The sequence below is a fragment of the Rhinopithecus roxellana genome, chromosome 5 (assembly GCF_007565055.1).
Source record: "Rhinopithecus roxellana isolate Shanxi Qingling chromosome 5, ASM756505v1, whole genome shotgun sequence".
NCBI lineage: Eukaryota > Metazoa > Chordata > Mammalia > Primates > Cercopithecidae > Rhinopithecus > Rhinopithecus roxellana.
Window position 1 is genome coordinate 173,732,056 of NC_044553.1, and position 26,960 is coordinate 173,759,015.

Genomic DNA, 26,960 nt, shown 5'->3' on the forward strand with positions numbered 1-26,960 from the left:
TAAAGAATCTTCCATATTAATGACATTGAACTAAATACTTCGGACTTGTTGGAAAGAACTTCACTAAAAAAATCCGTTTACACTTTACACGAAGTTTAAAGGTATGAAAAACTAAAGCCTAATAAAAAAATCAAAGCAAAATCGGAAATGACATAACACCTACAACAATGAACACACCTATAACAACACACGCTAGGACAATAAACTCGTTTAACGACAACAATGGCTACAAGGATAAACCAATACCAATTCTAACGTTTAGACAGTTTTATGCAGCACCAATACCAATTCTAACGTTTAAGACAGTTTCATGCAGCCTTGTCCGAAACAAGGCCTCAAAAAATTGGTTTAAGACTCAGAGTTGTTCCTCTCCACGGAAATCTTTAGTAAAAGGCGAAAGATTTATACGATCTGAAGAGAAACCAGAGTATGACGTTTAAGGTCACAACTCGCCTCTCGGGTAACAGAAACTCCTAGTGTAGTGATGGTGACTAGTTAATGCCAAGGTTCTATACATGGAAAAAATTTTTCAGAGTACTATTTAAACAAAAGTCTAATTTTCACAGAATATACTTAGAATAAAAATGTTTGATTTTGCCGTTTTAAATTTGTACTGTGTGCAGTGCATTATGGGTATGCAAATAATCGGATCAATTTTTGATTCTGGAACGGAGCATGTCACAGAATGCCTTATGTCACCGTTAGGGGGAGAAGCCAAAGACTGGCTGGCTGGAAAATAACGCTTTCCTGGTCAGAGACTCAGGTTTTATCTGTTTTGTGTATTTGTACGTCTGAGTTTGATTTATTTTAAATAAAGACTGCTATTAAATTGAAAGAGAAAAAATTGGCAAGTAAATGATTGACACAATTCAGGATAGTAGTTCATCCCTTCGGTGAGGAGCTAGAGGTGTGACTGGGTAAGGGCACACAGGGGTTTGTTTAAAAAGTTCGACAATTTCCGTTTTTTTAAACTGTGTGGTGGGCACAGGGGCGTTCTGATGTTGTTTTTAACCGTGCACTCCGGGGATATACTGAATTTTGTATGCCATTTGAGAATTCCTGGCAATGTCCTATTTAAAATTGGAGCTTGAGTGCTCTGTTTCAGGTTTCCTGCCCCACGGGACGGTGCTGTTGGGCATGCAATCTTGCTATTCCAGTTTCAGACTTCGTGTCTCCTTATCCTAGGCAGGAGGATCTCCTGAGGCCCAGAGTTCGAGACCTGCCATCGCTACAAAAAGTAATAAGTAAAAAAAAATAGTGCTGTCCTCTCACCCTCTGCGCTACAGTGTGGGCTGTGACCAGCCTACAGGGAATTCCTTTCTAAGGAACGTGCTCACCGGGCAACCAGTGAAAGGAAAGCAGTACAGGCTGGTCTGGAATTCCTGGCCACAAGCAATCCTCCCATTTTAGCCTCCCAAAGAGTTGGGATTACAGGCCTGAGCCACTATGCCCAGCCAGCTCTAAGACTTTTACAGCCGCTGGTGTGAACATTTCATTTCCCGACTTTCACACCTTCTCTGAACCAACACTTTTTTTTCACTTTGCTGCTCCTTTGCTAGCAAGTCAATCATATTTGACATGCATGTAATTTAAATTTGTCTAATACATTTAAAAAATAGATTTACTGGCTATAATTTAAAAGCCAAGCAATCCACCCATTTAAAGTATACAATTCGGCCGGGTGCGGTGACTCACGCCTGTAATCCCAGCACTTTGGGAGGCTGAGGCGGGCGGATCACAAGGTCAGGGGATCAAGACCATCCTGGCTAACACAGTGAAACCCCGTCTCTACTGAAAATACAAAAAATTAGCCAGGTGTGGTGGCGGCGCCTGTAGTCCCAGCTACTCTGAGGCTGAGGCAGGAGAATGGCGTGAACCCGGGAGGCGGAGCTTGCAGAGAGCAGAGATTGTGCCGCTGCACTCCAGCCTGGGCGACAGAGCGAGACTCCCATCTCAAAATAAATAAATAAATAAATAAATAAATAAATAAATAAATAAATAAAGTCTACAATTCAATAGTTTTTAGTATATTCACAGTTGTAGAATCATCCCCACAATATAATTTTAGAATTTTTTGTTTGTTTTGGGTCTTTTTGTTATTGTTGTTTTTCTTTTTTCTTTTTTTGAGACCGAGTCTTGCTCTGCTCCCTAGGCTGGAGTGCCATGGTGCAATCTTGGCTCACTGCAACCTCCGTCTCCCAGGTTCAAGAGATTCTCCCGCCTCAGCCTCCCGAGTAGTTGGGACTATAGGTATCTGCCACCATGCCCAGATAATTTTTGTATTTTTAGTAGAGACAGGGATTCACCATGTTGGCCAGGCTGGTCACGAACTCCTGGCCTCAAGTGATCTCCCCACCTTGACCTCCCAAAGTGCTGAGATTACAGGTGAGCCACTGTGCCCAGTCAGAATGTTTTTGCCACTTAGAAAAATAAAACAGTAGCCATTAGAAGTTACTTCCCACCCGCTCATTCACCCAGCCTCTGGCAACCACTAATCTACTTTCTATCTCTAGTAGGCCCATTCCAGACATTTCATATAAAAGGAAGCATACAACATGTGGCCTTTTGTACTGGCTTCTTTTGATATGGCTCATTGGTGAGCAAACATCCATCTGGTTTTGTTTGTTTGTTTGCTTGGTTTTTCCCTCCCACGACAAGGAAAATGTGATTTAATTCTACAAATTTACAAACCAAAATACAAAACAAAATGTGGAACACAAAATAAAGATGAGGAGTTCTGAGACTCAAGGCAGCTCAGCTGCAGCAGCTGCCCCCGTGATCTGGGCTGAGTCCTCCCCATGACTTGGATTTGGCTCTGACCTTCAGAACTTGAGGCTGAAAAGGCGCCCTGGTTCGTGATGGTGAAGTGGAAGCCAGTCTCCTTCAGGTGGCCATCACCCAGCTGGCTGACTCCCTGGCAGGGCGCAGGTCGGGTGGGAGCGTGCTGGTACTCTACTTCACACACTGCTGCTCACTCTTTGCGGGCCACGTGGGGAACATCGAGGGGTCAGTAGGGGAGGGGGCGATCTCGCAGAAATACTCGTGCTTTAGGCCATCCTCGGTGCTCCTCCCGGGGAAGTAGGTCAGGAACTTGTTCGTAAGATCAAAGCTCTGTTCTGAGAGCAAGACCCCCAAGCCCTTGCAGAGGTTGCTATAGTGGTACTGGCTGAAGGTCATCTTCTTGACTACTGGAAGGTTATTGGAGCCAGGGCTGTTTGTTTTCGTTTTTATTTTTGTTTTTGTTTTTTTGAGACGGAGTCTCGTTCTATTGTCCGGGCTGGAGTGTGGCACAATCTCAGCTCACTGCAAGCTGTGCCTCCTGGGTTCACCACATTCTCCTGCCTCAGCCTGCCACCATGCCCGGCTAATTTTTTGTATTTTTTTTTTTTTTTTAGAGATGGAGTCTTGCTCCACGCCATTCTCCTGCTTCAGCCTCCCGAGTAGGTGGGACTACAGGCACCTGCCACCAGCTAATTTTTTTGTATTTTTGGTAGAGGCGGGGTTTCACCATGTTAGCCAGGATGGTCTCGATTTCCTGACCTTTGATCCGCCCGCCTCAGCCTCCCAAAGTGCTGGGATTACAGGCGTGAGCGACTGCACCCGGCCTGTTTTTGTTTTGATACAGGTTCTGTCACCCAGGCTGGAGGGCAGGGCGGCAGTCATAGCTCACTGCAGCCTCAAACTGCTGGGCTTAAGCACCTGCTGCCTCAGCTTTAGCAGTCCTCCTGCCTCAGTCACCCGAGTATCTGGGACTATAGTCAGCGAGCCACCACATCGGGCTAATTTTATTTTATTTTTAAATTTTTTGTAGAGATGGGTGTCTCCCTATGTTGAAAGACATGTTGCCCATGCTGGTCTCAAATCGGTGGGCTCAGGGGATCCTCCCAACTCTGCCTCTCAAAGTGTTGGGATTAAAGGTGTGAGCCACTGTGCCAGGCAGCATACATCTGTTTTGATAGTCTTGCATGCTTGCTATACTCATAATGTAATGAGAAGCTACAGAGACCCATGGAGATGCAAAGTTCTCACCATATGATAATAGCTACACTTCATAGGACTTAGCAAGGGGCTAAGGGGACAGGCTAACGGGTGGGTTCTCTGAACACTGAGCTCTCCCCGCATTGAGCCTTGGGAGAGAGTGTTTCCTTACTCCTGGGTTTTAGGGGACATTCGTCTGCTGGCCTTTGCTCCGCTTCACTCTGGAAGGGTCCTGGATAGCTTTCACTGTTTAGAGAACTGAAAGGAAAGTTAACTTGTTTTTAGCCATACCAGTCTCCATAAAGGGTCATGGAGTTTCTAGAACTTGTTAATCCAAAGCCTGGACTCACCCCGATCCATTATTTATGGTGTGGCTTGCACTTCCATTTCCAGCAACAATTCACGCTAATTTAATTTAAGAAATAACTGGCCAGGTACAGCGGCTCACGCCTGTAATCCCAGCACTTTGGGAGGCCGAAGTGGTTGGATCATCTGAGGTCAGGAGTTCAAGACCAGCCTGACCAACATGGCGAAACCCTGTCTCTACTAAAAATATAAAAATTAGCGGGGTGCAGTGGCATGTGCCTGTAGTCCCAGCTACTCAGGAGGCTGAGGCAGGAGAATCGTTTGAACCCGGGAGGCAGAGGTTGCAGTGAGCCAAGATCGTGCCACTGCACTCCAGCCTGGGTGACACAGCGAGACCCCGTCTCAAAAAAAAAAAAAAAAAAAAAAAAAATCTAGTGTGTATTTTATACTTACAGTACATCTCAATTCAGACTGGCCACATTTCAAATGCTCAATAGCCACATGTGGCCAGTGGTTACCATATTGCATAATATACTTCCAAATCCTTTTGGATCTTCTATGAAGATAATCATATGGACTAAGAATAACAATAATTTTGTTTTTCTTTTTTCATTCCTTATACCTTTCCCTCTGCCTGACTTTTCTTGTTTTACTTTCCTGGCAAGGCCCTTAGTGAAAAATTGAATGGAAGCAGTGATACTGTTATTTTTGTCTTCTTCTGGACTCTAAAAAGTTCACAACACTTTTGGTTATGTGTGATGTTTTTGGTTGTTATTCTACTTTAAGCAGATTCCCATCTATTCCTATTGTAATAAGATTAAGACATAGCTGGGCTTGGTGGCTCATGCCTGTAATCCCAGCACTTTGGGAGGCCGAGGCTGAAGGATGGCTTGAGCCGAGGAGTTCGAGGCCAGCCTGTGGGTGAAACATGGTGGAACCCTGATCCTACAAAGAAATACAAAAATTAGCCAGGTGGGGTGGTGCGAGCCTGTAGTCTCTACTACTTGGGAGGATGAGGTGGTAGGATCACTTGAGCCCGGGAAGTTGAGGTTGCAGTAAACCTAGATTGCACCACTGCACTCCAGCCTCGGTGACAGAGCAAGACTCTGTATCAAAAGTAAAATAATATAATATAAATATATTAAGTATATATGTATATACTATATATAAAATGGATAGATTTTATACTATATATAAAATATATCAATATGCTTATGCATTCATGGGATTACCAAATGATTTTGCTTTAATCTCATATAGTGTTGATCAATCTACACTAACAGATTAATGGGGCTTTTGTTTATTTGTTTAATTTAATTTATTTTTTTATTTTTTTTATTTTTTTTTATTATTATTATTTTTTGAGACGGAGTCTCGCTCTGTCGCCCAGGCTGGAGTGCAGTGGCCGGATCTCAGCTCACTGCAAGCTCCGCCTCCCGGGTTCACGCCATTCTCCTGCCTCAGCCTCCAGAGTAGCTGGGACTACAGGCGCCCGCCACCTCGCCCAGCTAGTTTTTTGTATTTTTTAGTAGAGACGGGGTTTCACCGTGTTAGCCAGGATGGTCTCGATCTCCTGACCTCGTGATCCGCCCGTCTCGGCCTCCCAAAGTGCTGGGATTACAGGCTTGAGCCACCGCGCCCCGCCTCCTTTCTTCTTTTTCTTTCTTTTTCTTTTCTTTTCTTTTTTTTTTTTAGTAGAGACAAAATCTCGAACAGGCTGGTGTTGAACTCCTGGCCCCAAGTGATACTTCTGCCTTGGCCTCCCAAAGTGCTGGGTTTACAGGCGAAAGCCACCATGCCCATCCTATTTTCTCTTCTTCTTTAATAACATTTTCCTTCCTCTACCTCATTTTGTAGTAAGAATACAGTATATAATACGTTTAACACACAAAATATGTGTTAGTCAACTGTTACCTGTAAGGCTTTCAGTCAACAGTAGACTATTTGTAGTTAAGTTTAGGGAGAGTCAGAAGTTATATGCATCAGCGAGGTGGCTCACACCTGTAATCCCAGCACTTTGGGAGGCCGAGGCGGGCTGATCACTTGTGGCCAGGAGTTCTAGACCAGCCTGGCCAACATGGCAAAACCCCGTCTTTACTAAAGATACAAAAATTAGCTGGGCATGGTGGCACATGCCTATAGCCCCAGCTACTCAGCAGGCTGAGACAGGAGAATCGCTTGAGCCCAGGAGGTGGAGGTTGCAGTGAGCTGAGATCAAGCCACTGCACTCCAGCTTGGACCACAGTGAGACCCCATCTCCCCACCAAAAAAAAAGTTATATGCAAATTTTCAACTGCGAGAGGGGTCAGCAACTCTAACCCCCCATGTTGTTCAAGGGTCTACTGTATATCTGTTGTTTTTCTTTTTTTTTCTTTTTTGAGATGGAGTCTCGCTCTGTCACCAGGCTGGAGAGCAGTGGCATGATCTTGGCTCACTGCAACCTCCGCCTCCCGGGTTCAAGCATTCTTCTGCCTCATCCTCCCGAGTAGCTGGGACTATAGGTGCGTGCCACCACGCCTAGCTAATTTTTGTAGTTTTAGTAGAGACGGGGTTTCACCATGTTAGACAGGGTGGTCTTAATCTCCTGACCTCATGATCCACATGCCTTGGCCTCCGAAAGTGCTGGAATTACAGGCGTGAGCCACTGTGCCCAGCACCTTTCTTTCCCTTCCCTTCCTTCCTTTCCTTCCTTTCTTTCCTTCCTTCTTTTTTTTTTTTTTTTTTTTTTTTTTGAGATGGAGTCTCGCTCTGTCGCCCAGGCTGGAGTGCAGTGGCCGGATCTCAGCTCACTGCAAGCTCCACCTCCCGGGTTTACGCCATTCTCCTGCCTCAGCCTCCCGAGTAGCTGGGACTACAGGCGCCCGCCACCACGCCCGGCTAGTTTTTTGTATTTTTTAGTAGAGACGGGGTTTCACCGTGTTAGCCAGGATGGTCTCGATCTCCTGACCTTGTGATCCGTCCGTCTCGGCCTCCCAAAGTGCTGGGATTACAGGCTTGAGCCACCGCGCCCGGCCCTTTCCTTCCTTCTTTCTTCCTTTTTTCCCCTTCCCTTCCCTTCCCTCCCCTCCCCTCCCCTCCCCTCCCCTCCCCTCCCTCCACTCCCCTCCCCTCCCCTTCCCTTTCCTCGGAGTCTAGCTCTGTTGCCCAGGTGGGAGTGCCGTGGTGTCATCTCGGCTCACTGCAACCTCCGCCTCCTGGGTTCAAGTGACTCTCCTGTCTCAGCTCCCGAGTAGCTGGGATTACAAGCACACACCACCATGCCCAGCTAATTTTTGTATTTTTAGTAGAGACCCGGTTTCACTGTGTTGGCCAGGCTGGTCTTGAACTCCTGACCTCATGATTCGCCCGCCTCAGCTTCCCAAAGTGCTGGGATTACAAGCGTGAGGCACCATGCCTAGCCTTTTTTTCTTTTTGAGACAGAGTCTCTCTCTGTTGCCCAGGCTGGATTGCAGTGGGGTGATGTTGGTTCACTGCAACCTCCATTTCCCAGGTTCAAGCAATTCTCATGCCTCAGCCTCCCAAGTTGCTGGGATTACCGGCTCCCTCTACCACGTGTGGCTAATTTTTGTATTTTTAGTGGAGATGGAGTTTTGCCATGTTGGCCAGGCTGGTCTCGAACTCCTGGCCTCAATCTTCCACCTTGGCCCCACTAAGTGCTGGGATTTCCGGTGTGAGCCACCATGCCCGGCCAGTTGTTTTTCTTTATGTTTTATGCATGTCTTATATATTTTATGCTCCTTAAACAGGCACTTCACCAAAGAAGATACATGGATGACAAGCGCTTGAGAAGATGCTCAACATCATTAGTCATTAGGAAAATGCAAATTAAACCACAGAGATACCACTACACACCCAGTGAAGTGGTTTATTTTATTTTATTTTATTTTATTTTATTTTATTTATTTATTTATTTGAGACAGAGTCTCTCTCTGTCGCCAGGCTGGAGTGCAATGGCACGATCTCTGCTCACTGCAACCTCTGCCTCTCAGGTTCAAGTGATTCTCCTGCCTCAGCCTCCCGAGTAGCTGGGACTACAGGCTCACACCACCGGGACCAGCTAATTTTTCTATTTTTAGTAGAGACTGGGTTTCACCATGTTGGCCAGATGGTCTCGATCTCTTGACCTCATGATCCGCCCGCCTCAGCCTCCCAAAGTACTGGAATTACAGGCGTGAGCCACTGCGCCCAGCCGAAGTGGTTTAAAAAATAAAACGAACAATTCTACATGTTGGAGAGGATGTGGAGTAACTGAAACTCTTATGCATTGATGGTGGGAATATAAACTGATAACTACTCTGTAAAAACAGTTATTATAAAGTTAAACATCCACCTACCATAAGACTTAGCAATACCCACTTCTAGGTGTTTAGAGAAGTGAAAACTCTTGCTCAGACAAAAATCTGTACAAAAATGTTTACAGTAGCTCTGTTAGCAGTCACTAAAAACTGGAAATGACAGGTGGATGGGTAAACAACTCATGGTACAGCCATACAGGAACAGAAAGGAATGCAACAACATGAGTGAATCTCAAGGCATCATGCTGAGCACAAGAAGCCAGTTCAAAAGGGTATGTACTGAATGTTTCATTTAAATGTCGGAAATGGCAAAACTAGTGATGGAGGACAGGTCAGTGTTTATAAAGGATTACAAGTAGAGGAAGGTGTGACCACAAAGAGCAGCATGAGGAAATTTTGGAGTGATGAAACTATTTTGTATCTTGATTGTGGTGGTGACTATGCAAATCTATATATATGTATAAAAAATCTTGGCTGGGTGCGGTGACTCAAGCCTATGATCCCAGCACTTTGGGAGGCTGAGAGGGGCAGATCACGAGGTCAGGAGATCGAAATCATCCTGGCTAACACGGTGAAACCCCGTCTCTACTCAAAAATACGAAAAACTAGCCAGGCGAGGTGGCCGGTGCCTGTAGTCCCAGCTACTTGGGAGGCTGAGGCAGCAGAATGGCGTAAACGTGGGAGGCGGAGCTTGCAGTGAGCCGAGATCGCGCCACTGCACTCCAGGTTGGGTGACAGAGCGAGACTCCGTCTCAAAAAAAAAAAAAAAAAAAAAAAAAACTTAGATGCACTCAGTATGCAGTGAGGATAAAATAAAAAATAATAATAAATTTAAAATCATAAATCTGATCAGGTGTGGTGGGTCACGCCTGTAAAGAAAATACAAAAAGTAGCAGGACATGGTGGCTTGCACCTGGAGTCCCAGCTACTTGGGAGGCTGAGACCTGGGCAACAGAGAGACCGTGTCTCTTACAGTGGCTCATGCCTGTAATCTCAGCACTTTGGGAGGATGAGGTTGTGGGATTGCTTAAGGCCAGGATTTCGGACCAACCTGGGCAACATAGGAAACCCAGTCTCTAAAAGAAACAAAACAAAACAGGCAGTAGCTCAAGCCCGTAATCCTAGCACTTTGAAAGGCGGAGATGGTCGGAGGCATTGAGTCCAGGAGTTCTAGACCAGCCTGGGCAACATGGTGAAACCTTGTCTCTACTAAAAATACAAAAATTAGCCTGGCACGGTGGCCACAACTGTAGCCCCAGCTACTCTGGAGGCTGAGGTGGGATCACTTGAGCCAGGGAGGTGGAGATTACAGTGAGCCGAGATTGCACCACTGCATTCCAGCCTGGGTGATAGAGTGAGATCCCATCTCAAAAAAAAAAAAAAATTTTTTAAGACAAAAAAAAAAGAAGAAATCATAGATCTGTATACCTGAAGAATTCAATTTTACTGATAGTTAATTTAAATTTAAATTTAAAAATAATTGCATGGAAGCATTATTTACAATAACCAAGAGGTGTAAACAACACATGTCCATCAACAAATGAATGGGTAAACAAAATGTGGTGTACCCATATAATGGAATATTATTCATCCTTAAAAAGGAATAAAATTCTGGGCGGGCGCAGTGGCTCACGCCTGTAATCCCAGCACTTTGGGAGGCTGAGGTGGGCAGATCACCTGAGGTCAGGAGATCAGCCTAAACAACATGGTAAAACCCCATCTCTGCTAAAAATACAAAATTAGCCAGGTGTGGTGGTGCATGCCTGTAATCCCAGTTACTCAGGAGGGTGAGGCAGAAGAATCACTTGAACTCAGGAAGCGGAGGTTGCAGTGAGCTGAGATCACGCCATTGCACTCCAGCCTGGGCAACAAGAGCAAAACTCCATCTCAAAAAATAAATAAATAAATAAATAAAATTCCAATGCATGCTACAACATGGATGAACCTTAAAGACATTATGCTAAATGAAATAAACCAGAGACAAAAGGACAAATGGACGAATATTCCAGATTCCACTTATATGAGGCAACCAGAAAAGGCAATATCATAAAGACAGAAAGTAAAATGGTGGTTGCCAGGGGCTGAGAGAGTGAGAATGGGGAGTCATTATTTAATGTGTTTTGGGATGATGAAAAGTTCTGAAAATGAAAAGTAATGATGGTTGCAGAACAGTGAATATATTTAATGCCACTGAACTGTACACTTAAAAATGGTTAAAACGGTAAATTTTATGTATATTTTATCACCATTAAAAAAAGAAAAAAACTTTAAAAATTTAAATGCAGGCTAGAAAACATGTTAAAATACACTATATGTAATATATATTATATATACACTATATATAGTATATATAAAAATACATTATATAATATATATTATATATACACTATATAAAATATATAATATATATAATATAATATATGTAATATATTATATGTGTAATATATATTATATGTAATACATTTTTTATATATTATATAGATGCAAAATCTCGTGGAGAAAGTGAAAGAAGAGCTGGCGGCTGTGTCTCACGCCTGTAATCCAGCAACTCCAGAAGCTGAGGCAGGAGGCTTGCTTGAGGCCAGAAGTTTGAGATCAGGCTGAGCAAGAAAGCCAGAACCTGTCTCCACAAAAAATACAAAAATTAGCCAGGTGTGGTGGCGAGTGCCTGTGGTCCCAGCTAGTTGAGAGTCTGAGGTGGGAGGATTGCTAGGAGGGAGTTTTCTAATAGTTGGGGCGAGGAGGGGCAGTTAAGAGCAAAGGAATGGTTAATACAAATTCCAGATAGTGACTACCCATATAGTGAGTGAGGGGTATGATGGGGAAATGGGCCAACGAGGGCTTCAAAGATGTTAACAATATACTTTTTGAACTGGATGGGAGGATGGGAGACATCAGTGTTTTATTACTTTTCTTTGAATTGTGTATGCACATAGACTATATGCATTATGTGCGAGATATACTTAAAAATCTTTAAGATGTTTCTATTTTTATTTTAGAGACAGGGCTTAAAAGTCCTGGGCAATTAGCCGGGCTCAGTGTCTTGCGCCTGAAATCCCACCTACTTGGGAGGCTGAGGCAGGAGAATCGCTTAAACCCGGGAGTCAGAGGCTGCAGTGAGCCGAGATTGCGCCACTGCACTCCAGCCTGGATGACAGAGACCCTGTCTCAAAAAAAAAAAAAAAAAAAAAAAATCCTGGGCAGCAAGGCCCCGGCTTCGCCCCCTAAAGGTTGCCCCAAGAGCACCGTGTGATTACTAAGGTATTTCCGGAGTCTAAAGATGATTATTCAGGTTCATTTGCATACCCATAATACATTGCAAACAGTATTTTTTTCTGAAAAAAATTCTATATTGCTTGACATTTCTGAGTATGAGAATTGCACATGCAGAATTTTTTTGTATGAACTTTCTCAGGTAGTAATTCTTAGGATGAGTAGACACCATTAGTGATCTAGGAATTGCAGTTACCCGAGACTTGAGTTACAGAATTGGGAAGAGTACTCTGGTTTCTCTTCAGATCGCATAAATCTTTCGCCTTTTACTAAAGATTTCCGTGGAGAGGAACAACTCTGAGTTTTAACCAAATTTTTTGAGGCCTTGTATTTGACAAGGCTATATGTGGCGGTTTAATAGTAGAATTGTTAGTTAGATCAAGTTCTCATGTGTTTGTTGCTTTCTGTCACAGAGCTGATTAGTGCATTTCATAGTATTATGATGTGTATTGAAGCACTGGTTGGCAGATCCTGCATCGTGGAAGCATTGAAGCCTATTTAGTTTTTTTCTCCCTACCTTGCTTGTAATTATTTCTGTGGGTACTCACATACGTTCCAAGGAAATGCATCTTGTATATTCGTGCTTTTCAACTTTATGTGATAGGCAGTTGACGCACACGTAGTACCTCTGGGATCTTCTCTTAGTCAAGGCTGTTTGGTAGATGCATGTTTTTTGTTACCTGTAATATACAGTATCCAGTTCATTTTCTTTGCAGCACTGTCCGGTTGAAATACAATGCGAGGTAGAGGTGGAATTTTTGATTTTAATAAGCCACATTAAACAACTAAAAAGAATGGAAAAATCCAGTAATCCAAAATACTATAATTTGCATATGTAATAATTACTGAGATATTTTACATTATTTTTTGCCCATACTGTAGTCCTTGCTTGGTAAGTAGGGCTAATCTTATTTTTTTATTTTTTGAGACGGAGTTTCACTCTTGTCTCCCGGGTTGGAGTGCAGTAGGGCGATCTCGGCTCACTGCAACTTCCGCCTCCCGGGTTCAAGTGATTCTCCTGCCTCAGCCTCCCAAGTAGCTGGGATTACAGGTGCCCACCACCATACCCGGCAAACTTTTTGTATTTTTAGTAGAGATGGGGTTTCGCCATGTTGGCCAGGCTGGTCTCGAACCTTAGATGATCCGCCCGCCTTGGCCTCCTAAAGTGCTGGAATTACAGGAGTGAGCCGCCGCGCCTGGCCTAATCTTACATAAATAAGAGACTTAATGCACTGTCTTATCAGCTATTTCCTTTCTGCAAGCCATTATTTGTTGGAGTCACTCTTCTGTTCCAGAAGTTTCTTTGCTTTGCTTAGTATGAATCTTCAGCTTTTTATGCTACTTATTTTGGAGAAAGTTTTAAATTTTTCCACATCTAAAGGGTTCTGTATATGCAGTGCCCTTACGAAATGCCTGTGGGTAACCGAACTCCAGGATATTGCCAGCACATGCACTCCTGCCCCTTCCTGGCTGCAATCCTTTCTCTAGCCCATAGAGCCAGACACTAACCTGACTTTTGGGGTATCCCCCCCTTTTTTTTTAAGACAGGGTCTTGTTCTGTTGCTCAGGCTGGTGTGCAGTGGCGCGATCATGACTCACTGCAACCTCCGCCTCCCGGGTTCAAGCAAGCCTCCCGAGCAGCTGGGACTACAGGCGTGTGCCACCACATCTGGCTAATTTTTGAATTTTTAGTAGAGACAGGGTTTCACCATGTTGGCTAGGCTGGTCTTGAACTCCTGGCCTCAAGTGATCCACCCGCCTCAGCATCCAAAAGTGCTGGGATTACAGGCAGGAGCACCGGCCTAAATTTTTAGTGATGTAACAGTTTTGAATGTTAATATTAAAATGCACAAAATACTCATCCTTTGCATCTATTTAAACTTATATTGTGTAAGTTATCACGAGAAAGCTGTAGAAATGATCTTTACAATGTGCAAGAGGAACATAAATTTTCAAAATTCTTTTCAGATTTAAGGGAAGAAGGTATTTGACCCCACGACCATAACGGGTGACCCTTGTGGTCAGAACTGAACACTAAATGGAAGCTGCGCCCTCTTGTGGCCATCGCGGAGGCTGCAGCAGAAATGAGCAAGGAGTTCCAGAACGGAGGTAACTCTGCTAAATAGGAGCTAAGACCTAGAGGCCCCCCACTACCTTCCCTATAGGGAGAGTCTCTCTTTACTGAAAAATTTGAAAAGATTGAATGTTGCTTCTACAAGAGAACCTACTTCTTGTAACTGTGGGCATCTGGTCACAACAAATAGAAACCAGAGAACAATCTACAAGAATGATTTAATGTTAATCTGTTACTGTAGGCTGGACACAGTGGCTTACGCCTGTAATCCCAGCACTTTGGGAGGGCGAGGCGGGAAGATCAGTTGAGGCCAGGAGTTCAAGACCAGCCTGGCCAACATAGTGAAACCCCTTCTCTACTAAAAATACAAAAATTAGCCAGGTGTGGTGGGTCGCGCCCATAATAATCCCAGCTACTTGGGAGGATGAGTCAGGAGCATCGCTTGAACCTGTGAGGCAGAGGTTGCAGTGAGCTGAGATTGTACCACTGCACTCCAGCCTGGGTGACAGAGTGAGCCTCTATCTAAAAAAAACCAGGAGAATCGCATGAACCCAGGAGGCGGAGGTTGTGAGCCCAGATCATGCCACTGCACTCTAGCCTGGGTGACAAGAGCAAAATTCTATCTAAAAAAAATTTTAAAAATAGGCCGGGCGCGGTGGCTCAAGCCTGTAATCCCAGCACTTTGGGAGGCCGAGACGGGCGGATCACGAGGTCAGGAGATCGAGACCATCCTGGCTAACACGGTGAAACCCTGTCTCTACTAAAAAAAATACAAAAAACTAGCCGGGCGAGGTGGCGGGCGCCTGTAGTCCCAGCTACTCGGAGGCTGAGGCAGGAGAATGGCATAAACCCGGGAGGCGGAGCTTGCAGTGAGCTGAGAACCGGCCACTGCACTCCAGCCCGGGCGACAGAGCGAGACTCCATCTCAAAAAAAAAAAAAAAAGAAAAAGAAGAAAGGAAAAAAAAATTGCCAGAGATGGCATCATGCATCTATATAGTCCTAGCTACTCAGGAGGCTGAGACACGAGAATCGCTTGAACCTGGGAGGCACAGGTTGCAGTGAGATCACACCACTGTACTCCAGCCTGGCAACACAGTGAGACCTTGTCTCAAAAAAAAAAAAAAAAAAAAAAAGAGAGAGAGAGAAAATATATTTAAATATATTTACTATTAAAAAAAGCTCACTAAATAAAAAGAACACATATTTACTGTTCATCAAGTGGAAGTGGGTCATCGTAAAGGTCTTCTTCCTCATTGTCTTCACGTTTGGTACATTGAGGAGGGGGAGGAGAGGTTGGTTTTACTGTCTGAGGAGTGGCAGAGGAAGAGGTGGAGGTAGAAGGGAGGCAGGAGAGGCAGGCATACTCGCTTTAGTTTCAGTGCCCATATCATAAAGGGCATGTTGTAAAAGCGGTCTTGAATACTAGGAACACTTCTACCAGATTGTCTAATGTCAGTCGTTCTCTGGAACTGCATCTTCTACATCTTCTTCATCGTCTTGCACTGGTTTGAAGGCACTCATGTCCACCAAGTCATCTTCTATTCGTTCCTCTAGTGTGATATCTATTAGCTCTTGGATTTCTCCAAGATTCGTACCTTGAACCCTTTACCCCACACAAACCTCTTTTGCATATCCACAATGTCTTTCGTGATTTCCTTGACAGTCTCTGTCATAAATCCTGTGAAGTCATGTACAACATCTGGCCACAATTTTTCTCCAGTAGGAATTTATTGTTTCAGGTTTGATGGCCTTCACGAGTTTTTCTACAACATCTTCAACGGTGTAATCCTTCCAGACGTTCATGATGTTCTCTTGGTTGAGGTCCTCTTCCACAGTGTTGACAATCCCTTCCATAGAGTACGGGGTGTAATAAGCATTAAAGGTTCTTATGACCCCTTGATCTAGAGGATGAATTACAGACATCGTATTTAGGGGCAAGTAGATCACTTGCACCTTCGGTGTTGAACTCAAGGGGTTCCAGGTGGCCAAGATCATTGTCCAATATCAAAAGAACTTGGCTCACACCTGTAATCCCAGCACTTTGGGAGGTTGAGGCAGGTGGATCACTTGAGGTTGGGAGTTCGAGACCAGCCTGGCCAACATGGTGAAACCCTGTCTCTACTAAAAATACAAAAATTAGCCAAGCATGGTGGCACACACCTGTAATCCCAGCTACTCGGGAGGCTGAGGCAGGAGAATTGTTTGAACCTGGGAGGTGGAGGTTGCAGTGAGCCAAGATCAAGATCACGCCACTGCACTCCAGCCTGAGCGACAGAGCAAGATTCCATCTAAATAAAGAATGAATGAATGAATGAATGAATGAATAAATAAATAAATAAATAAATGGCAGCTCCTTACTGGCAAGATATAATACTTCCTGACTTTAAGGATAAAGCATTCAACCAATCCAGAAAAAGGGTTCTTGTTGTTCAGGCCTTCTTGTTGTACAAAGAGTGGCAGCTTTTGTTTATCTTTTCTCTTCAAAGCTTGGGGGTTAGCAGCTTTACAGATAAGGGAAGTTCTGATAATAAACCTGACCAAATTTGTACAAAACAATAGTTAGACTATCCCTTTCTGCCTTAAATCTTTGTGCCTGATTTTCTTCCTTACTAATAAACGTCTTTTGTGGCATATTCTTCCAGAACAGGGCACGTTCATCTGCATTAAAAACCTGTTCAGGTGGATATCTTTGTTGTCAGTGATTTTTTTTTTTTTTTTTTGGAGATGAAGTCTCGCTCTGTTACCCAGGCTAGAGTGCAGTGGCATGATCTCCGCTCACTGCAACCTCCGCCTCCCGGGTTCAAGCGATTCTTGGCTTTAGCCTCCTGAGTAGCTGGGGCTACAGGCACATGCCACTGTGCCTGGCTAATTTTTGCATCTTTATTAGAGACAAGGTTTAACCATATTGGCCAGGCTGGTCTCAAACTCCTGACCTCAGGTGATCCACCCGCTTCGGCCTCCCAAAGTGCTGGGATTACAGGTGTGAGCCACGTGCCCGGTCCTCACTTTCAATAATGAATAGAAGAAACAGAAGATCAACAAGAAAATCTAAGATTTGAAAACAATATAAATCAACTAGTCCTAACAGACATCCATAGAGCACTTGACCTAACAACAGCAGAATATATATTCACACGAAACATTCTCCAGGATAGGCCTTATGCTAGGAGACAGACAAACCTCAATGAATTTCAAAGGACAGGAGTAAACAAAATGTGTTCTCTAAGCCAGGTGTGGTGGTGTGAGCCTGTAGTCCGAGGTACTCAGGAGGCTGAGCCAGGAGGATCACTTGAGGCCAGAAGTTCTAGGCTGCAATGTGCTATGATCATGCTTGTGAATAGCCACTGTGCTGTAGCCGAGGTAACATAGCGAGGCCCAGTCTCTTAAAAAACAAAAAACAAGTATGTTAGTGATTGCTTAGGAGTGGGCGACATGGTGGCGTGGGTAGAGCAGTGATAGCCTAAGTGTAGAGAGTTTCTTTTTGAGGTAATAAAAATGTTCTAAAATTTTTTTTTTTTTTTTTTTTTTTTTTTTTTTGAGACGGAGTCTTGCTCTGTCGCCCAGGCTGGAGTGCAGTGGCCAGATCTCAGCTCACTGCAAGCTCCGCCTCCCGGGTTCACGCCATTCTCCTGCCTCAGCCTCCCGAGTAGCTGGGACTACAGGCGCCCGCCAGGTCGCCCGGCTAGTTTTTTGTATTTTTAGTAGAGACGGGGTTTCACCATGTTAGCCAGGATGGTCTCGATTTCCTGACCTCGTGATCCGCCCGTCTCGGCCTCCCAAAGTGCTGGGATTACAGGCTTGAGCCACCGCGCCCGGCCCCTCTAAAATTTATCGTGGTGACAGTTGCACATATCTGTGAATGTACTAAAAACTATTCAATTGTACACTTTAAATGGGTGAATTGTATGGTCTGTGGATTATATCAAATGTATATAAGCAGAGTTGAAACCCCTCTGCAAGAAATGTGGTTCTGAGACCACCTTAGCAAATTATGATAAAATCTAGAATGAAGTAAACATAAAAACATTCAACTTCACTATCAATTAAGTAAATGCAAATTAAAACTATAATGAAATTCAACTTTGTGTCTATGGAATTGACAAGACTTAAAAAGAATTCTAATATTCTGCATGAGCTAAGTCATGAGAATGCTGGCCATCAGAGGCCCTTCCACACCACCCTGTGATGTGAATATTATCACTATGATTCTCATACCATATGTGAGAAATATCTTCAGATAAGCAAATTTTATATATCCATCCGACAAACAACTCTTGAGGCCAAGGAGGTATCAGAGGGTGGCTTTTGTCTAAGGGCTGCAATGAAGAAGAGGTGGAATGAGAGATGGTTCCCTGGTCTCCTGCCCCACTCCAAGCTCTTCCTTCCTGGGGTCTGAGCTTCAGAAGCCACCTTAGAGTTCCTGGGTCCCATGAGAACCCCCAGGACTTTTGAAGCACTAGGGGCCTTGTGGTTCTAGGCCTCAGAGCAAACAGAGATTTGATGTGGGCTCCTGGGAGCAGCCCCCAACCTTTACCGGGCAAAAAAAGATGGGAAGTTCTGTGGTGTCTGGGGGACCAGTCTGCGCCCTACCTCCGGAAGTCATATACGCAATCCAATGGCATGGGACAACCTCTCCTCTGAGCCCAGGGCCCAGCGCAGCCTAGATGCAGAAGGAGAAGTCTCTTCCTCAGAAGATCCTGCAGGGTAGGAGTGTGTGCACTGTGTTGGTCTCAGCACAATGGTCTGTGTCTAGATTTGCACGTGACCATGAGGTCACACTTTGGGGTTTTCTTCTAATGAAGGTTCTGAGTAGGGAGTTAAGTCAATGCCCCTCTGCTCTTCCCCAAGCTCCCTGTCAGAGAAGCCTCCCAAGGAGGATCTTGGGGCATTTGAGGCCAGAGACGTAAGCAATTCAGAGAATTCTGGAGGCTGAAAAGCAGAGGAAGTCTTTTGTTTTTCCAAAGACCTCGGTGCGAATCCTAGATTCACCCATCTGACTGTGGGATCTTGGGCAAGCATTGCAGCACTCTAAGCCTCAGTTTCCCTGGGTGTTAAATGGCTCCTTCTGTGCAGTTTTTGAGGGAAACATTCAAGAGAGAGACAATAGGTAGCATTAATTCCCCAAGGAAGAGAAGTAGGCTCAGCCCGCCGAGCTGGGACAAAGACAAGTACAGGGGCGGGTCGAGAGGGTGCCCAAATCAGTTTCTACCAGGGGCTGCTGTGAGGATGGGTGGCAGGGGCGTGGGCGACGTCGCCCGGCACACACTGGCGGCGGCACCTCTCGCAGCTGCAGCTGATCCGGGTCTGGGAGGGGCGGGCACAACCCGTACGGAGGAGCTGGCTGGCGCGGGAAGGGGCGGGCCCTCGGCTGGGCTGGGCGGGGCGCTAAGCAGCGTGGGAGCGCGGCGGCGGGAGGGGAGGTAGGCCGGGCAAGGCAAGCGGACGTGCGCTGCAGGCGGAAGACAGGTGGCGCCGAGGGCAGCCGGGCGAGAGGCGGGGCTTCGGCGGCGCGGCGGGAGGCGGGGCAGGAAAGCGCTCGCGGTGCAGCAGCCTCGCCCGTCGCGGAGAGTGGGCTCTGCCCGCCGTCCCCCGGGGGCTGCTTCCCGCCCCAGGCCTCCGCGGAGGACACGTGTCAGCACGTTCCCGCGGTTGTCACTCCATTGTCATAGCCCCTCCTCCAGGCCGGGAACCGCTCCCAGCCACCAACCCTGGCCCCATTATCCCTGGGTCCAACCTCCCCGCGGACCCGCGGTCCAGGCCTCGGTCTCTCTCCTCGGCAGCCAGCCGCGGCCCAGACCCCGGCAGAGGACCCTCGTCGACACGTTCTCACCTCTGTCATCTCAGCCCTCTGCCTAGCTCCACCCCAGGCTTGGGAACCCGGCCGCTGACGGCCCATTGTCTGCGGGCCCAGCCCCGCGCTGAACGCACGCTCGCCCTTGCCCCTAACCAGCGCGTCTCCCCCGGCAACGCGCAGTGACCTGAGATGCAGCCCTCAGGCTGGGCGGCCGCCAGGGAGGCGACGGGCCGCGACATGTTGGCTGCCGACCTCCGGTGCAGCCTCTTCGCCTCGGCCCTGCAGAGCTACAAGCGCGACTCGGTCCTGCGGCCCTTCCCCGCGTCCTACGCCCGCGGCGACTGTAAGGATTTTGAAGCCCTGGTGAGTGTGCTTTGTCCTGGAGCTGCCCACTGCGTCCTGGACCAAGTGCCCTGTGGAACCAGAGGTAGAGGCAGTTCCATCCGCGTTAGTAAACATGACAGCCCCCAGACTTTCCATTCCCAGCTTGGCATGGCCTTGCCTTGGGGAAGGTTTCCATTAGCTAAGAATACTCCTAACACCCTCATGTCAACTCTCACTCCCAAGGCACTTGGTGGCTGCTTCTCTCCTGTCAATGACAAGTGACTCCGGGGACTGAAGTGAGGAATCAGGAATCGTTGCATAGTCCTCCACAGATTTTCTAGCCTGGCCAGAAATAGGGTTGATGTGAATCAGCTGTTTTGCTTAGCTAGAAAGTTATCCATCCTTTTGCAAATAGACACCAAAAAGTCACCAAAGCCACCCAGACCTTGGTCTTCAGATGAGGTGATCTTTTTTTTTTTTTTTTTTTTTTTTTTTTTTTTTTTTTTTTTTGAGACGGAGTCTTGCTCTGCCGCCCAGGTTGGAGTGCAGTGGCCGGCTCTCAGCTCACTGCAAGCTCCGCCTCCCGGGTTCACGCCATTCTCCTGTCTCAGCCTCCCGAGTAGCTGGGACTACAGGCGCCCGCCTCGTCGCCCGGCTAGTTTTTTGTATTTTTTAGTAGAGACGGGGTTTCACCGTATTAGCCAGGATGGTCTCGATCTCCTGACCTCGTGATCCGCCCGTCTCGGCCTCCCAAAGTGCTGGGATTACAGGCTTGAGCCACCGCGCCCGGCCCCAGATGAGGTGATCTATGGGCAGTGCTTTTATAAACTGTAACGTCCAGTACGTATGTCAGCTGTTATTTCTCTGATTCACTAGGCACTTTTTTTTTTGCAGAGTTCACCTCTGGGTCAGCATTCAAGATATCAGTTATCCTTATAATCCAAATGTTTCGAATTGCCTAGAAAAATATAACTTACCAAAATCGATTCAGTAAAAAGCAGAATATTGAAATAGCCAATAGCTGATATTCATTAAAGACACCGAACTCCATGTATCTTTGGGAACTGTCAAGTGTGGCAGTCTCCCTTCCTAGCCATGGAAGAGCATATTCTTGTTCATCAGCAAAGCTGTCACCATTTAATTGGTATCAGATTCTGACTTGCACAAGTAACATTCTTCACTGTTAAAAACTTGGAGGGGCCGGGCTTGGTGGGTCATGCCTGTAATCCTAGCACTTTGGGAGGCCAAGGCGGGGGCGGATCACCTGAGGTAGGGAGTTCGAGACCAGCCTTACTAACATGGGGAAACCCCGTCTCTATTAAAAATACAAAAATTAGCCGGGCATGGTAGCACATGCCTGTAATCCCAGCTACTCTGGAGGCTGAAACAGGAGAATTGCTTGAACCTGGGAGGCGGACGTTGGGGTGAGCCAAGATTGCGCCATTGCAGTGGAGCCTGGGCAACAAGAATGAAACTCCATTTAAAAAAAAAAAAAAAAAAAAAGCAAAACAAAACAAAAAAACCTGGAGGGTGCCAGGTTATTAGGCGAACTTTTCTAAACTATTGTAGAAAAAGAAGAAAAAGGGCCGGGCGCGGTGGCTCAAGCCTGTAATCCCAGCACTTTGGGAGGCCGAGACGGCGGATCACGAGGTCAGGAGATCGAGACCATCCTGGCTAACACGGTGAAACCCCGTCTCTACTAAAAACTACAAAAAACTAGCTGGGCGAAGTAGCGGCGCCTGTAGTCCCAGCTACCCGGGAGGCTGAGTCAGGAGAATGGCGTGAACCCGGGAGGCGGAGCTTGCAGTGAGCTGAGATCTGGCCACAGCACTCCAGCCCAGGTGACAGAGCGAGACTCTGTCTCAAAAAAAAAAAAAAAAGAAAAAGAAAAAGAAAAAGAAGAAAAAGGCTGGGTGGTTCACGCCTATAATCCCAGGAGTTTGGGAAGGCAAACCAGGAGGATCGTTTGAGACCAGCCTAAGCAGCATGGTGAAACCCTGTCTCTACAGAAAAAAAAAATTTAAGAATTAGCTGGGTGTGGTGGTGCGTGCCTGTAGTCCCAGCAACTTGGGAGGCTGAAGTGGGAGGATGGCTTGAGTCCAAGAGGTTGAGGCTGCAGTGAGCCGTGATCACACCACTGCACTCCAGCCTAGGCAACAGAGCAAGTCTCTCTCCCTCAAACAAAAACAAACAAAACAAAAAAACATTGAATTAGTAGTCAAAGATTTTCCCTCAAAGAAAACTCTGGACATAGCTGGTGTCATTGGTGAGTTCTAGCAATCACTGAGGGGATAAGTAATTCCCAGTTTTACACAGAGTATTAAAAAAGAGGCTAACATAACCTTGACCCTAAATCTAATAAGGTTGATGCAAGAAAAGAAAATTATAGGCTGAGTGTGGTGGCTCACACCTGTAATCCCAGCACTTTGGGAGGTTGAGGCGGGTGGATCCTGAGGTCAGGAGTTCAAGACCAGCCTGGCCAATATGGTGAAACCCCATCTCCCCATTATGGTGGCACGTGCCAGTAATCCCAGCTACTCGGGAGACTGAGGCAGGAGAATTGCTTGAACCGGGACTTGGGAGGCAGAGGTAGCAGTGAGCCGAGATCGTGCCACTGCACTCCAGCCTGGGCAACACAGTGAGACTCTGTCTTAAAAAAAAAAAGGAAAGAAAATTATAGGCCAATGTCATGAGTATAAATGCAAAAATTATCTTCAAGGTATTAGGATCTTAAAGTTAGCAACTTATAAAAAAGGGTAATTCCTTATGACCAGGTTGGGTTCATCCCAGGAATGCAAAATTAGTTCAACATTAGGCAATCAATTAATGACAGGAACCACATTGCTAGATTAAAGGAGGTATTTATAATTAACACGTGTTTAGCGTTATCTCTGATGAAATCATCAGTGTTTGGTTCCTCCTTTGCTATCATTCCTAGGAGGTTGAGGGACAAACAAAGGCTGAGCCTCCTGGCCCCGCCTGGTCCTGGTAGCCCACCTAATGATGTGTTGAGGGCATCTCAAGTGGTGACCATGGTGCACAGGCGTTTCTGGCTACCGGAAGTGTGAGGTTGGAGAAAGAGGCAAGTTCACTGACTTCCCTTGAGGTTTGTTCTTGCAGGTTCAGATACTCAGTTTTCTGAGTGTGCTATATCAGAGCCTTGGGAACGAAACTTCCTTCGGTTTTGGCAACAGATACTTATGGAGTGTTTGCTATGGGCCAGGTGCTAAGGATACAGGATTGACCCTTGAAGAGGTTAACAGTGTGCTCAGCCATACTAGGTAAGCGCGGTACAACATGGAAGCCCACAGCAAGGACACCCCCTAGCTCTCAGCTGTGGGCCCAGGCTCTGGGAACACCAACTAGGGTTGGAGGCTGATGCTTTGTCGAGTCCCAAGGCAGAACTTCAAGAGCAGAGAAGAGGGAAAGAGTATTCCAGGAGGAGCAGCAGGATGGTCAGAAAGCCAGGAGGTGTGAGCTTACAGAGAAGGACAAAACTGCTTTAGTGTAACTGTTGTGGGGAACAGGAAGAGATGAGGCCAGCCTATGGAGCATGCAGGGCTACACATGTCCTGCTAAGTTGTGGAGATTTTTATCCTTGGGCAGGGGAGGGTATTGGGGTGAGATCCAGAAAGACAGCCATGGTGGCAGGTGAGAGAAGGACCTGTTTGGGAGGAGTGTTTCGGGTCAGGAGTCAGAGGGATCAAACTCACAATGCAGCTTTAAAAAAAAAAAAAAAAAAAAATTGAGATGGGGTCTCGCTATGTTGTCCAGGCTGGTCTTGAACTTCTGGGTGCAAGCAATTCTCCCACCTCATCCTTCCAAAGTGCTGGGATTACAGGCGTGAGCCACTGCACTTGGCCACAGTGCAACTTTAGTTTTTACCAAGAAACATACCTCCAAGTGGACTAGAATGCTCAACTTATTTTCTTTCTGCTGGAAGGTCTTGGCCAATGGAATCAGGTTTGTTTGGTGAATATGGGATACATGCAAAGGGACCTGTGGAATTGTTTTGATCATGCTCTTTAAAATTTATTTTTAATTATGCAAGTAATGTTTGAATATATTCTCACTATAAAAAAGTTCAAACGATACCAGTAAAGTAAACGTGCCCCTAATAGATCTCACTCTATCCCTCACCCCTCTGCAAAGGTATCAGTTGCTCTGTTTAGGGCACATCCTCCCCCCTCTCCCCCACCCCACTTGTAATCCCTTAAGAGAGCATCAGTTGGCCGGGCACGGTGGCTCACGCCTGTAATCCCAGCACTTTGGGAGGCCGAGGCGGGCGGATCACGAGGTCAGGAGATCGAGACCATCCTGGCTAACATGGTGAAACCCCGTCTCTCCTAAAAATACAAAAAAATCAGCCGGGCATGGTGGCGGGTGCCTGTAGTCCCAGCTACTCGAGAGGCTGAGGCAGGAGAATGGCATGAACCCTGGAGGCGGAGCTTGCAGTGAGCTGAGATTGCACCACTGCACTCCAGCCTGGGCAACAGAGTGAGACTCCGTCTAAAAAAAAAAAAAAAAAAAAAAAAACATCAGCAATGTAGGTTGCCCCAAAAAGCCACCTCCTCTAAAGAGACAGACTGCCCTTCCCATGGGGCTTATTGTACCAGTCCCAGACAGTTACCCTTTCTCTTGAGGGCTACTGGAGAAACACAGATTCTTACCATCCAGTTCTGTTGCCATATTCCTTATTGGGCACCCATTTCCATGGTTGAGGAAAGTAGCCCAGACCACATAGATTCTTGGCTGTCTGTAGGCATGGCCGTCAGCAGCAAGGCTGCTCACTGGTGGGGCCCGGCACCATCTCTGGGGACATACATACATTCTTAGATAAACACACTTTAGGCCTTCTTTTACCACATGTCGTATGAGTTAAACTGAAATGATGCAGAGAAGTGGGCATCTGGACCTGTATCTGAATCAAAGTCTAACTTTTAAAGAAAAAGGAATCAGGTTTGGACTTGACTGACTAGATCATTTTGTAGTTACCTGAAGAAGAAAAGTGTGGAGCTGTTAAAAAATCTCTTGGCCAGGCACGGTGGTTCACACCTGTAATCCCAGCCCTCTGGGAGGCTGGGGTGGGTGGGTCATTTCAGTACAGGAGTTCAAAAGCAGCCTGGGCAACACGGCAAAACCCTGTCTATATAAAGAGATGAAAAAATTAGCCTGTGTGGTGGTGCATGCCTGTAGTCCCAGCTACTCAGGAGGCTGAGGTGGGAGGTTCACCTGAGCCACAGGCTCAAGGCTGTAGTGGGCCATGATTGTGCCCCTGCACTCCATTCTGGGTGACAGAGTGGGACTCTGTCTCAAAAAGTCTCTCGCTTTCATTTGTTTAGTTAAAAGCACTAGGAAGTAATGTGAAAGTTTACTATTTTCAGTCATTTAAATCTTTCTCCACACTGTGAGGTGTTATTACACACCTATAACACAAGGGTTGCAGTTTCCAAAAATTAGAGCAGTGACTTAAATTACTTTATTGATTGGTGATTTTCTGAGAACTCCCCACTGCTGAACCAAGCTCTTGGCTTTAGGTCTGATCTAGCATTATCTTGTCACTGTCCCCAAAGTCCCAGATTATCTCTGAGGTGTCTTGTTTTGAGACCATTTCCGTGCCGATAAGCTCTCTGATTTATTATTATTATTATTTTGAGATGGAGTTTCCCTCTTGTTGCCCAGGCTGGAGTGGTGCAATGGTGCAATCTCGGCTCACTGCAACCTCTGCCTCCTGGGTTCAAGCGATTATCCTGCCTGTCTCCCTAGTAGTTGGGATTACAGACAGATGCCATGACGCCCAGCTAATTTTTGTAGTTTTAGTAGAGATGGGGTTTCACCATGTTGGTCAAGGCTGGTTTTGAACTCCTGACCTCAGGTGATTTGCCCTCCTCGGCCTCCCAGACTGCTGGGATTACAGGGATGAGCAACCGCGCCTGGCCAGCTCTCTGATTTTACACTGGGAGCTCTTGGTATTTCCAGTGCCTGGCTTGGGAAGTACTTATCAAACGTTTGAGGAATTACGTTGTGTGTGTGCTGAATACCCGGTCTCAGGATTTCTTACCTTGTTTTTTGGGACCAGGGTTGGATGAAAGAACCCATACGTAGCATTCTTGGGATTCTCTGTACCCCTTGACCATTGGCCTCCAAACTTCAGGTTTGTCACTTGACACAGTCGCAGCTGTAAAGATTTTTGTTTGTTTCCCCCCTGCCCCCAAAATAGCATGTTCTGGTTCTCCATTAGCCTGTAGACCCTTTCTGGGGGTGGGAAGTGGGTGGGAAGGGCTTCTTTGTGTTAGCTCTAAGCCCTCGCTGCTTAGTATGGTTGAGGACCAGCAACATGAACCTCACCTGGGTGCTCATTAGAAAAGCAGGCCCTGGCCAGGCGCAGTGGCTCACGCCTGTAATCCCTACACTTTGGGAGGCCGAGGCAGGTGGGAGGTCGGGAGATCGAGAGCATCCTGGCTAACATGGTGAAACCCCGTCTCTACTAAATATACAAAAAATTAGCCGGGTGAGGTGGCGGTCGCCTGTAGTCCCAGCTACTCAGGAGGCTGAGCCAGGAGAATGGTGGGAACCCGGGAGGCAGAGCTTGCAGTGAGCCGAGATCACGCCACTGCACTTCAGCCTGGGTGACAGAGCGAGACTCTGTCTCAAAAAAAAAGAAAAGAAAAGCAGGCCCTGCCCCAGACCTATCCAGTCAGGATCTGCATTTTAACAAATCTGGGCAATCTGTATACATAGTGAAGCCTGAAAAGCATTGCATTAAGCTTACCCTGTTCTCATTTGGTGTGCCAGACTGCTCTAATTGGGTCTCCTGGTCCTGGAGGAGTAAGGAGTCTCTTTTTTTCCTTCTTCTTTCTGGTTTCTGGCTTGCACTGTCTAGACACAGTGACTCCCCAGTGTCTGGGTTAAAGC

General features: G+C 46.4%; 1 protein-coding gene and 3 non-coding genes across 5 annotated transcripts in view; 3 read left to right on the plus strand and 1 right to left on the minus strand.

Moving 5' to 3' along the window:
• Positions 1 to 314: 314 nt before the first annotated feature.
• On the minus strand, positions 315 to 431 carry LOC115897754. Its single transcript, XR_004057550.1, has one exon. It is a non-coding gene; the product is annotated as a U5 spliceosomal RNA (small nuclear RNA).
• Positions 432 to 12,077: 11,646 nt separating this feature from the next.
• Positions 12,078 to 12,194, plus strand: LOC115897755. Its single transcript, XR_004057551.1, has one exon. It is a non-coding gene; the product is annotated as a U5 spliceosomal RNA (small nuclear RNA).
• A 7,252-nt stretch (positions 12,195 to 19,446) lies between these two features.
• Positions 19,447 to 26,960, plus strand: part of PARP16 (poly(ADP-ribose) polymerase family member 16) — a 33,701-nt gene continuing 26,187 nt past the window's right edge. For both annotated transcript variants that reach the window (XM_030931507.1, XM_030931508.1), the window contains exon 1: positions 19,447 to 20,084. In XM_030931507.1, coding sequence (XP_030787367.1) covers positions 19,911 to 20,084 — 174 coding nt within the window. In that variant the 5' untranslated portion in view covers positions 19,447 to 19,910. The remainder of the gene's footprint in view (positions 20,085 to 26,960) is intronic.
• Positions 21,091 to 21,221, plus strand: LOC115898008. Its single transcript, XR_004057774.1, has one exon. It is a non-coding gene; the product is annotated as a small nucleolar RNA SNORA24 (small nucleolar RNA).